Consider the following 12,348-nt stretch of genomic DNA (forward strand, 5'->3'; position numbering starts at 1 on the left):
TAGCGATATGTGGGAACCGTCAATTAGAGTTCAAAGAGAATCTTGATTTCAAAAGATCAACCTTCTCTAGGAACCGCCAGTAGAGCCAATTAGGAATTATGCAAAATCCATCAAGAAACCGAGAAACAAGAAAATAAACTAAAGAAAAATAATAAGAATCTAGTCCCTATGGTCCAACACCTAGAGTTGGTGGCCCGGATTAGACTGGCAGTTGAAATGGCTTCATCTTTGAACCCTAGAGCTTTGCTTGAATGAAAAATTCCTAACGCATATTTATCCTAGGGTCTTGAACGTTTTGGACATTAGGATTTTGTAGAGAATTGGCTATCACCTAGGCCTCTCAAGGGTTTCCTAGGTCTAAGGTTTATGCTAGGATTTCTAGGCTTCAAGTCAGCTTAGGGAAATTTTAGGTATTTTCATAAGAATTCTCTAAGATTTTCTAGGTTCTCTCATTTCTAAGGGATTTTTTCTATAAATTTGAATAATCATTTATGAGAAGTTATGGAATTTGTATAGGACTCACTTTGGCTGGATCCAATTGGATTGGGAATTATCTAGGTTTATCTTAAAAGATTAGTCTAAGTTTCAAGAAGTGTAGGACTCACTTTGGGTAGTTCCAATGGGATTGGGAATTATCTAGGTTTATCTCTATGGATTAGTTTAAGTTTCAAGAAGTTTAGATTGGTTCATCCAGAAGTTTCAAAAAAAGTTTAAGAAGATCAAAGATTCATCCAGCAAGAACCACCAAGATTATCAGAGCAAATAAAGACCCAGATTAGGCAACAACGAATATCGCATCGCCCAAAGACGCACTCCGTGTCGCAGGGACCAAAATAGGATTTCTGCTAACAAACTTTTTCGGTCATAATTTTTATGTCAGACCTGAATGATTTTTAGACTATTGGAAAGCTTATGATTTCCTCTACAATTTGGGGCCAAGTTTTAGTGTAATTTGAATGAGTATTAAGGAGTTTAAAAGGTTATGACTTTAGGTATCTAAAGATAACTAATTTAGAGTATTAGATGGGTTTAAAATCTTGGCTTTAGGTGAAAAGGGTAAAAGATTACCAGTTTTAGGGAATTTAGGGTTTTAGAAATGGGGAATGATTTTATGGAAATTAGCCAATTTCAAATTTGGCTATCTACAACAGTATATGGGAAGATGAGTCCTTAAAGACAGAATCTCTTCTCATAAACTGTGGATAGGGAGCACATGAGATGGCGTTAAAAACATTAGGAAACCATGAAAACTAAAGGAAACACTCAAAGAAGGAAAGTACATTGAAAATTAAGGAGAAAAAGAATGAATTACTTACTTGGAAGCCGATCTCCCAGGCCTGAAACTTAGAGTTGGTGGCCTGGATTAGAGTACTAGTTGAAGTGCATTCGTCTCTTGAGATGTTTGCTTGAATATGAGAAGCTTTTTTGAGCTTCAATAGCGATTTTACCTAGGGCATGTTCTTTCTGGAATTTTTTATTACTTAGGGCATGTTCTTAATAAGAGTTAGTTTAGGATGTCATGATTACTATGGTTGTGGGAAGTTAGGGTTTCATGACCTTGGATTTTAGGAATTGAATTGGGTGGATTACTGCAACTTTATTTTGCACAAATAAGTTCTTCAAAGAAGGATCTCTCCAATTTGATCACCAATTTGACCACCAATCTGGCGAATTTTGACATTATCAACCCCCTTCACTAGTTCGAGCTCCGATATATGAAGCTATGCCCACTTGAAACATTACCTATGCCCTAGTAGATAAAGCAAATTAAAGTCCGGGGCACGTTGCATTTTCCAGCGATATTGTATCTTGTCAATGAATCGGTGTCCATGGAATTATCTTCTTTTTTTTATGATAATTTTATTTATTTATATATATATATATATATATATTGACAGAACTAAATGGGTATGAAACAAAAGAGAAAAAGAAAGAAAGATCGGAAGAAGAAGAAAGAAAGAAGGAGCAGGAAGAAGGATAAGAAAAAAAAAAACCAAAGGAAAGAAAAAAGAAGGAGAAAACACAAGCATGACTCATTTGTGATTAAACTCGAATAGCATTAAAAAAAGTATTAAACTCAGTAACATATATTCTCTTAATAGTGGGAAAGATAATATATCAAGAAAAAAGAAGGGAAATTTACCAAAATGCCTTTAAGAGGTGAACTATTCAACATTTTAATCATCCTCAACCATTCCAATTCAATTCCATACGTTTTTTTATAAGTATTCTAAAATTAAATGAAAAGATATGTAAAAAATGTTGTGTTCATCTCTTATGGGTAATTTGATAATTTCCCAAAGATACATTTCGCAAGGTTTCTAAAAATGACTTAAATATAGAAAAAGTTTATATAGAGAAGAGGTTCTAAACAATCAAATTAACTCTAAAAAATTTCACTAGAAGAGGTTCTTTTGATGCTCAAATATCCTCAACTTGATCATCTCGACATCACGATGCATAGACAAAAGAAAAAAATGGATTTCAATTTTTTGACAGTTTGCATTTCGTGATACATTTTGGTCAATTTTCAAGATTTTCAAGTGTTCATAGATCTGCTCAATCTACACTATTTTTAAAATTCGGAAATTTATAATTAGAGATAAAAATATCTTTTAAAGCAATCACAAAAATTTTCAGTATGAAAACTACATTTCCCTACACTATTTGAAAGCGCGTAGAGCCTTGGTTCTTACAAACCGCACCCTTTAAATATTCTCGTTGCCATGACTTCAGTCGATCTTCATTTTGTGTTTTTGACTTCTTTCTCTCTTCAATAAAATGAAATGTCATTGAAAATGTTCTCAATTCCACAATTTACACAGCTCCCATAAATAACCCCCACTAATATACACAGATCCCAAAGATCCCCAATGGAACTGGTTTTGTATTATTAATAAGGGATTGTGTACCATAAGATTTTATTTTATTATTTTTTATTTTTTATTTTCTATTCTTTATTTTTTGCAAAGAGCTTATAATCATTTAGCTATTAAATGTAAAATTCACTAGATTAAAGTATCGCAATATTTTAAAAAATTTATTTTGAACTTTTAAATTTATTTTGGATTTTGTGCATAATAAATGACAAATCCCCAACCATCCAATTATCCCTAGTTTGACATGTCACTGTTCATGGCACAAAAAATAAAAATCTTAAAAAAACTTGGGGTGGTAATCAAGTCGGTCAATCCGAACTTCGTCTAGGTTTATATGTGGGACATAACAGGTCGGGTATGGGTCTACGTCCGGCATGACCCTATCGCTTCGGGTTGGGGTTGGCCTGACCTGGCATAAAATATACATACCAAGTAACATATACTTTTTAAAAATTTGTAGACCTCGCTCCAAGTCAATGATGGCAATTTTGAGAAAATTAGAAATGGACATTGAATTTGTAAATTAGAACCCACAACTTTAAAATCATTGTCAGTGTTTCAAAACCTGCAAAAGTGGGGTGAATCATCTGCCCCACTGATCTATGTTATATCGCCGATTCAAATTGATCTGATCTAGAAGATATTTAAAAATAAAAAACAGAAAAAGGTTTTTGGGATACCTAAGACAACATCAAAGAAGTTTAAAAGAAAAAAAAATATGAACGATTTTTCTTTTCATTTTCTTTTTTCTCTTTTTTGGGCAGGGGGGGGGGGGGGAGGTGAGGGAAGGGTGGGGTGGTATTGGTAGTTTTTCGGAACCAGTTCGGTCCATGCTGATTCCCAATCCAGATAAGTGGATTTTCAAAACTTAAGACTATGAAGAGTAGTGTGCATTAATCTTGAGGATAATCTTTAATAATGGGCTCAGTAATGTCCTAGAGAAGCTAAAAAATTGTATCTTTCTGAATCTCCTAATAAAAGGATATCTGTATGTACATATTTTCAACAGCTGAACAGCGTAACTTGGACCATATCATATAGAGCCGAGTAAAATAGGCCAAAAGTGAAGTTTTCCTTCGCATTTTCGTTTTTATAAAATGCTAACCAGCAAGCACAAAACTTCGAAGGAAAACCTCAAGTAAGATCTTGAGATCCATTTAACTTGCGTTCTTTTCAGAAGTGAGCAACTCCAACTGTTTGGTCAGGTGTTCCAACTTTCGAGCCGTATCCCCACCACTCCCTCTCTCTATCAAATCAAACTCCTCACCATCTTCAATCTCATGAACCTCATCCTCCATCTCCATAGCATCTTCTGAGAACGGGTTTTCAGCAAAAAACTGTTCCCAAAAGACATCATTTATGCCCGGCAAATTAGGCATCCCATCATCTCCATCCAGTTCCAAAGAATTATCCATGACCATTTTGTCAAAGGAATCAAGGTTTCCTGATCCTGTTGGGTGGTTTCCATTGAACTCCTCTTGTACTAGGGACATTTGGCTCGGAAATTTGGACTCCCCCAAAGAATCTCCATGTGACCACGAAGTACGATCCACAATCATTCTGTTCGTTGAATCAAGGCTTCCTGATATTGTTGGGTAGCTACCATTTGGCACTGCCTCTTGTACTTGCGGCACTTGAATTGAAGATGGGGACCCCACCAAAGAATCTCGATCTAATGAACTTCCCATTGAATCAACAATTCCTGACATTGTTGGTCGAATCCCATTTGGCTCCTTTTCTTGTATTTGAGACACTTGGCTCGAAGATGTGGACCCCATCAAGTCAGGGAGAGCATCAATAGTAGGTAAAGAAGGCAAAGAAGGGAGATTGATCACAAAATTCTCTTGGCCATTTGAGGAAGTATCGAGTTTATGGGACCAGTCGGTATTCATTAACTGCATAAGCATAGCCCTCGCTGCCTCATTGATAAGGGGTTGGTACTTCACCATCTGTCCATCAAGAGGAGGGGTACTTTGGGTATTCAGGGGCAGCCTCCTTTTCTTGTTAACTTCCACAATTTGCCAGTTCTCATTTTGTTGCAAAATTTGTGCAAAAAAGCCTGGGTTTTGCATGGCCTTGACGAAGAATGAGATCATTTGTTGCTGGTGAAGTTCCATGTCTTTGAGACGCTGCTTAAATGTATGCAATTCGTGCTCAGTGGTCTTGTGTTCTTGGCTCAACCTCAACATTTCTTGAGTAAGAGAGTTCTTGGCCCTTTTGAGAATCTCTATTTCCTCCATGAGCTCCAAACAATCAAACTTTTGGACGTCAGTACATGCTCCATTGGGCATGCACTTTTTTTGAGATTGTTTTTGTTCAGTATTGTGTCCGCTTAGTGTGTTTTTTCCTTGAGACTGTTTTTGTTCTGTATTGTTAGGGGATTTTCTTCTGGAGATGCTCTTCAATAGATGTTTTTGTCCCCTAAGAAATCCTTCATTTGCAAATTCCCAGCGGTCTGGATCAACTTTCCTAAAACCCTGGTCCAACAATATCAGAAGCAAACAATCAATGAGATGAACAGCAAGAATCGACCAAAAAGAAGAAACGAGATCCAATACAATTGAGAATGTCTCCACACCAATTTATAAGGAACTCATTCATCAAAAGAAAAGAACCGGAACTCAGTTATAAAGAATCATTATTTGCAACAAACCGAGCGTCATGCCATGCTATACACACAGATATAAAAGAAATGAGAAAACAACAGAAAGAGAATGAAAAAAATGAACTCCTTGGACTGTTATTTCATTCTTAAAATAATGACATAACAAGGAGAAAACAGCGCCTGTCATTTGAACCAGGCGTCGATCTTAACCTTACATGCATCACTATATTGATCAAACAAGAACTACATTCCTCCCTTTAATTCACTGTCACCCTATTACACAATTCTGAATAACTAATAATGGCCATGAATTACTTCGAACAACTAGATCAAGATAAGGCTAGAAATATATCAATGCAATGCTGGAGAAAATTCTAGGAGGCAGCAAAGCCTCTCTCAGTGGAAGCTGTGAGGGTTTCTCAGATACCGATCAGAAAGGTGCTTGGGGGAGTCAAGGCGGCACATGCAAGATTGATTTGGATTGTCAACTCAATGGAGGTAAAATCCAAGGCCTCCTCGAGGTTCTACATCTTCCTTCGTAAGTCCACTAAATGTAGAAGGCAATTGGACATGATTAAGACCTCTAATGGTACATTGATAATTGAGGATGTGTTAGAATGATCACTGAGTTAGCCAGATCCCTAGATTATTCCATGTCCCTACGAACAGTTTATAGAACAAAAAGTCTGAAACAGAAACACCAATATTTCTTATGTGTGGAAGAATGATGAAGCATCCATCCAGTTCATTATTCTATGAGGATGCACAAGGGAAGGAAAGAATACAGAGACACAACTTGTAGATAAGAGTGTGACAAAACAAGATATAATAGTACAATGCACAAGGGAAGGAAAGAAATACAGAGACAACTTGTAGATAAGAGTGTGACAAAACAAGATATAATAGTACAATGCACAAGGGAAGGAAAGAAATACAGAGACAACTTGTATATACACACATGGTAAATAAGAAATAAGCATGCTTCTCTCCTTGTGCACATCCTTGGAATTGCTGGCTATTTTGTGAGACATAAACCGCATTGCTTCACTTGCTTTTGGAAAGAGTAAGACACCTTCTCTTCTGAAGTAAAATACATGAATATCATATCTTGTGCCACAATGGATCTCTGTAAAGCTATACTTGTCCCAATGAAACTTTTCCTATCATGAAAAAACCGACTAGCATATGGCACACTCTTTTTTTAGTTTTTCTGACTTTGTAATGGCACTTTGCTTCCAATTTCATCGTCGCAACTGAATAATCTTCCACATCTAGATCAATCAAGAAGGTAGCAACTAAATATTCCTCCATGTCTAGATCATCAAAAATATAACTTGTCCATTGTTCAATCAAGGTGTCCTTGACCAATTTTTGCATCCACACACAGTGATTTGTGTAACTTTTTCATTCCAGAGTTCTTTTTGTTTTTTCCTTTTATTTGACAAAATATTGTTCCATGACACAATTCCATACAAATAACTATAAAATAAACAAAAGGGTTTATAATATTTCATAGCAAAGATGTTTTCGCTAGATTCCCAAATATTTAAAGAAATTCTCCCAGCTTCCAAATAAGCTGAGCTATACCTGCACTGGGATTTAATCCTCAGCTTGTTGTTTCACTGGTTTTAATTGTTTCCAACTGATTTCTGCCCAGCTCTTTCATGCTCACACCCATCATAAGGATATTAAACATGATCTTCAGTTTCTTTCTTTCACCTCTTTTATGTACACTCTAGGTCCTTTCTGGCTATATTTGGGGGTCTTTAGAAATGTCCTCAGTCACAGATTTGTCGGACCACCAGACCGGGTCTTTAGATTAAATAGTAGTTGGATGTTGGTGTACGGACAAATGAGTCCTTTCAGTTTCCTCTTTTCTCTCTCTTCTCTTTTTTAGTTTCTCTGATATTAGCATTTTCCTTGTGCAAGAAGGTTTTTTTTTGGTTTTTTTCTTGTTTTGGGATGAGGGTGCAGGGCGGGGTTACATAAGATGGACAAATGGCCTAAGCATGCTCATGTGGCTAGAATAGAGATAGAAAAATATGATGATGTATAAGAGGAGCTTATTATAGATGTATTAGAAATGGTAGAACATAACAGAAGGATGGGGGTGTCAGTCAATATGGTAGGGGAGTTTTTTTTCGTTTTCTTTTTTTCTTTGTTGTTTTGGGGCAAGAGGGGAGGGGGGCTGCCACTTATAATTGCCTAAACTAGAGGCACCTATTAGGAGTCTTTTCTCTAGGAATGAAATCTTAGAGGGTGAAAATAATCGTAATTCCAAGGCAGAGAGGGCAATACAGCATCGCAGATGATCTATATAGGAGGATGTGATGTAGGAAGAAACCAACAGTGCACAATGAAGACTAAAAATGATGATGACACACAAACACTTGTGTTCTGTATTTTTGTCTTACACTGTGAGTCGTGAACCCAATGTGGGGTATATAAAACATCTGAAGTTGAATTTTTTTATGCACAGAACAGTGCTTTTTTTTGGGTTCAATCTATAGCTCGACTTGACAGCTCGACTTGACAGCACAATCAATATGTGACATTGAGGTTGCAGGTTGGAGCCCAGCTGAGCTACCCGGTTACCTTCCCCCACATTCCCCCCGCCTTCTCCTCAATAAAAAAAAAAAAAGAAACTAAAAAAGAGAAGAAAAGAAAATGCCCTCACGATAGGAGAAAGACAAGGCTTAGTTAAATTACATACTAAAATTTAAAGGGCACAAGAATGCAATGGAAGACAAAAAGATCCTCAAAAACAATATAGGTACTCTTAACTCTACACCTCAAGTTGACGCATGGATCTCCATTCCAACTTGCCAAGAGGTATTGCAATCTCCTGGTTTCCAAACTATGGGGAATATATCCACTAGTTGATCATCCTTTCTCTAGAGGGAAGGACGATTTACCTTTCTAACGAGCGTCTATTTAATCAATTCTATAACATTTGTCTGCGAATGGAACAAGGGATGCAGGTATGTGTATGACTATAGGATTAACAGAATGCATTTTCATAGGGTACTCAACCATAATACCAATCTCCTTCATCAAGGCTTATAGATATACCATTTTACATGCGTAAGAGGCCATAGCCCTTTACTCTGCCTCGGCAATAGATTGAACAGAGTCTCTTACTTTTCCAAGTTTCAAGGTTGCCTCTAAGAAAAGCACAAAACACATAACAGTTAATCGCTTCAAAAAAGCACAAAACACCTCAAGTTAACTACTAATCATGCAAAGCACTAGCCCATTTGGTATCAATGTATCTTAAAAGAAGAAGATTCTTTTCATCTGAAATTAAGACACAATGACCTGGATTTCTATTAAGCCACCTCGATATTCCATAGACACCCCTCATATGTATCAAAAGCGGTACATAAGCACACTGCTGCACAGAAGTGACTTGGAGATCAATACTGCTGAAAGAATTAAGATTTCCAGCTAATTGTCCGTACCCTCATGTCCCTTCAATGTGTTCCATTAGATAGAGTTAAGAGTTGAATTAGGTGAATACATCGGGAAAGAATCAAAACTCATCCGTTTTCTTAGAGAGATCTGAAGTATGGGAAATAAAAATACCCTCAATTGATCTCATTAGTTCAACTTTTCACATATCCTTTATGTCAAATTCTATTTTCACATAAGCCCAAAGTTCTCTGCTTTCTAAATTGTCCCTTTGCTTTCTAAATTGTCCCTTAACTACAAGTCATCAACAAATACTAATAATACTGTCAACCCTTGCCTCCTCACAAAAATTGATTAGTTCAAATTGTTTCTCCTAAACCCAAGCATTGTAAATGTTGCTCTAATGATCTCAAACTAATCCCTGAAGAATGCCCAAACCCATGGATAGCTTTACTCAAAATGTATACTACACCCCACAGCAATTACTTAGAAGGCCTGGGTAGTGGTACATATAATCTTCTTCTTGCAAGTTGACATGCAACAATTTTTCTTGGAATCTAATTGTTACAAGTGCCTATCTTCATAGGCAGCGAAGGCTTGCATCACATAGCATTTATTAAGCAGCTAGAGCAAATGTGTTCTTATAAGTATCTCCCATGCATTTGGATCAATTACTCAGCTATCATTGACTTGTCCTCTCAATCAACTCAACTAGTTTGAATTTTATTTAGAAGAGCACCTTATTTAGAAGAGCACTCCATAAGGTGCACAGCTTTTTTTCTCTTAGCCAAGTAATGGAAAAAACAAGAGAAGCACTTGGATCTGGAGTAGAATCTTAGTGAGCACTTCTCCTTGGTGTTGCACATCCCTATCTGGTGATCCAATGTTACCTAATGCGTTTGTCAACATGAGTTCATCAATGGTTTGAAATTTTTCTATCATTTCAAATGCCTAATGTCCTTATGGAAAGTAGCATTATGGGGATTTGTATGCAAACACATCCCAGAGAAAATAATGTCATTAAGTTTTTTTCAAATAGACTCCTTTTCTAGGTCTTGGACTTGTCTTCCCCTAAATAGTATCAACAAATGGCACTTAGGCATTTGAATAGAACATGGAACTTTTCGAAAAATGTGAAAATACAGGACATGAAACTTCTTTGTTGGGAATGATAGCATTTGTACCTCCTTTTAGGTAGGAAGAGTGATCCAAGAAGATAATCCATTTGGCCCATACCCATTTGAGCTCAGGAAGGCAAACTGCAGTCAAAGACATGGAAACTAGATTGAAAAACAATCCAGTCCCTCATAATAGCATTAGAAACATCTCCTGATAACACATAGATTCCGGCCCTATATTTCCATATCAAAGAAAGGCTCTTGCTCGAATGCGTGACTGTGGCAATCTATGTCCTAAGACATGCCCCCCAATTTGATTTATTTCACACTCTATAGTCATTCCATAATCTCTCCACTCATCATATTAGTCCCTCATATTAGATTAAAAGCATCCCACATTGATTCACCAAACTCAACTGTCTGCAACTATTTAAATGTATCACCTAAACAATATTGCGTAATAGAGATCTAATGAGAGGAACTTGTCCCCGCAAATCATGTCAAGATGGATATTAAAAGAGTAGAACTTCATATAAAGTCCATCCCATGTAATGGTGATTCAAAAAAAAAAAAGCAGCTTTGTAATCAACAAAGTAGTTGTCACATGTATCTAGACCTATGTATATGCATGTATCCACATCTATGCATCAACATATGAGAGGGAAGGAGAATTGTACATCTAAAAAGACAGTCTAGAGAGAGACACACAGAGAAAGAGAGAGAGAGAGAGAGAGAGAGAGAGAGAGAGAGATAGAGTCCTGTGCACATAAATATAAATCCACGCTACACACAAGTGCAATTGTGCTTGTCAATGTGCAAAGTTCTGTACGCCCTATTTCTCCCTTTTAGCTTCAATTAAAAAATTTCTGATATTTATTGTTAATATTTTTCTTTCATTTATTATTACACCTTTCTCGATTCTCCTTTTGATTGCTTCCCTTTTAGTTTCTTCTGTTTCCTATTGTTCGGCCATTATTGTTCATTGTGATTTTGGTACAAGTTTTTAGATTTCTTTTCAATTTTTCGGTTTTTTCGTTTTCATGTCTGGTTTTCTGCTACAAATATCATTTTATGCCTTGGATTAAAATTAATAGAGTTTACTTCGAGTTTTCTTTTACAGATATTTTCTCATATTTCTTTCTCCCTTGTAATTTCAAATTTTAGCATAAAGCTTTCAAGCGTAAGATACAAGAAATACATTGGTGTCCACTAACATAATTCACAAGTCACAACAACCACGAAATTTTCTTTATTGTTCACAAACACAACATATTCGAATCAAGTCACGTATAAAACCTCGAATACAGCTAAAGACATTCAGGTAAAATATCCACCTATCAATAATCACAAATCCAGTGCGAATTTCCACAACGATGAAGAGGGAGAGCACTTACACGTGATTTACCCAAATAATTGAAAAAAACAAGGAGCACTTACATATGTGTTCAATTGACGGACAAAACTCGCGAAATTCCTGTGTTTGAAGTGCTTTGGTAGAAGGTTTTGGGAAAAAGCAGGTGGATCCCATATGACGAAGCTAGTGCCACTTGGGGACCAGGACACCATTGAATTTGTAGTTGGTTCATCTACCATATCATAGGTCTTGGTCAAAAACGGAGGAATTGCAATGTCGTTTGGCTTTTCCATACCCATCACTCACAAACTAGGGCAAAAACCGGAGATTTAGAGGATGTAGAGAGAGGAGAATTTTGGTTATTCTTTTAGAGAGAAAGGGGAAAAGCAGAAGATTGAAATTTGAATTATTGACCACTAACCACACATCGGATCTCTAGTTCAGAGAGAAAGAAAGACAACTGCTACAAATTAGGGTTTGAAATTTGGCGGCAAAGCAAAAGAGGTTCAGGTTTTGAAGCCCTAGCCGCTCAGAGAGGAGAGAAGAGGGGGGGGTGGGGAAGGAGTCGGCGGCACCTGATACAGAGAAGCAACGTGGCCTTTCAAGCGACGCGTATCCGTGAATGCTAGTCTTCGCGTTGCGTTTCGAGGGTCTTTCACGTACTCCCGCGGGGCGATCACTTCATACCGTTACGATGATATAGTATATTATTGGACGTGGTCGGTATGCGGCCAGCCGCATATTGTAAATATGCGAGCTTGGCAATAAATATATTGTTAAATATAATTTGATTTTAATTTTTGGAGAATATATAATCTTCGGCATGAAGATTATGAATATGAAAAAAAATAATTAAAAATAAAATAATAATTATTTTAAAAAAAACATTTGTTAGTTATAATTGTTTTTGAACGGCTATTTTTATCTATCTTTGAAATGGATGTTTTATAGCTCTGGGCAGCATGAAACAATTGTTCTATA

At 36.6% G+C, this 12,348-nt stretch overlaps 1 protein-coding gene across 1 annotated transcript; it reads right to left on the minus strand.

Moving 5' to 3' along the window:
• Positions 1-3,768: 3,768 nt before the first annotated feature.
• LOC18439574 (heat stress transcription factor A-1) lies at positions 3,769-12,085 on the minus strand. Its single transcript, XM_006849722.4, has 2 exons — positions 11,451-12,085; positions 3,769-5,356 (listed from the first exon to the last, which is right to left on the minus strand). Exons 1-2 carry the CDS (start codon positions 11,664-11,666, stop codon positions 4,037-4,039), a joined length of 1,536 nt encoding a protein of 511 aa, XP_006849785.2. The 5' UTR covers positions 11,667-12,085; the 3' UTR covers positions 3,769-4,036.
• Between the last annotated feature and the right edge of the window lie 263 nt (positions 12,086-12,348).

The sequence above is a fragment of the Amborella trichopoda genome, chromosome 4 (genome assembly GCF_054954075.1).
Source record: "Amborella trichopoda isolate Santa Cruz 75 chromosome 4, AtrichopodaSantaCruz75HAP2 v2.0, whole genome shotgun sequence".
NCBI classification, from domain to species: domain Eukaryota; kingdom Viridiplantae; phylum Streptophyta; class Magnoliopsida; order Amborellales; family Amborellaceae; genus Amborella; species Amborella trichopoda.

Coding starts and splice junctions, on each gene's coding strand:
- LOC18439574 (XM_006849722.4), bottom strand. CDS start 11,666: ATGGGTATGGAAAAGCCAAACGACATTGCAATTCCTCCGTTTTTGACC. Junction 5,357..11,450: donor TCCGTCAATTGAACACATAT/GTAAGTGCTCCT, acceptor TTGTTGGACCAG/GGTTTTAGGAAAGTTGATCC.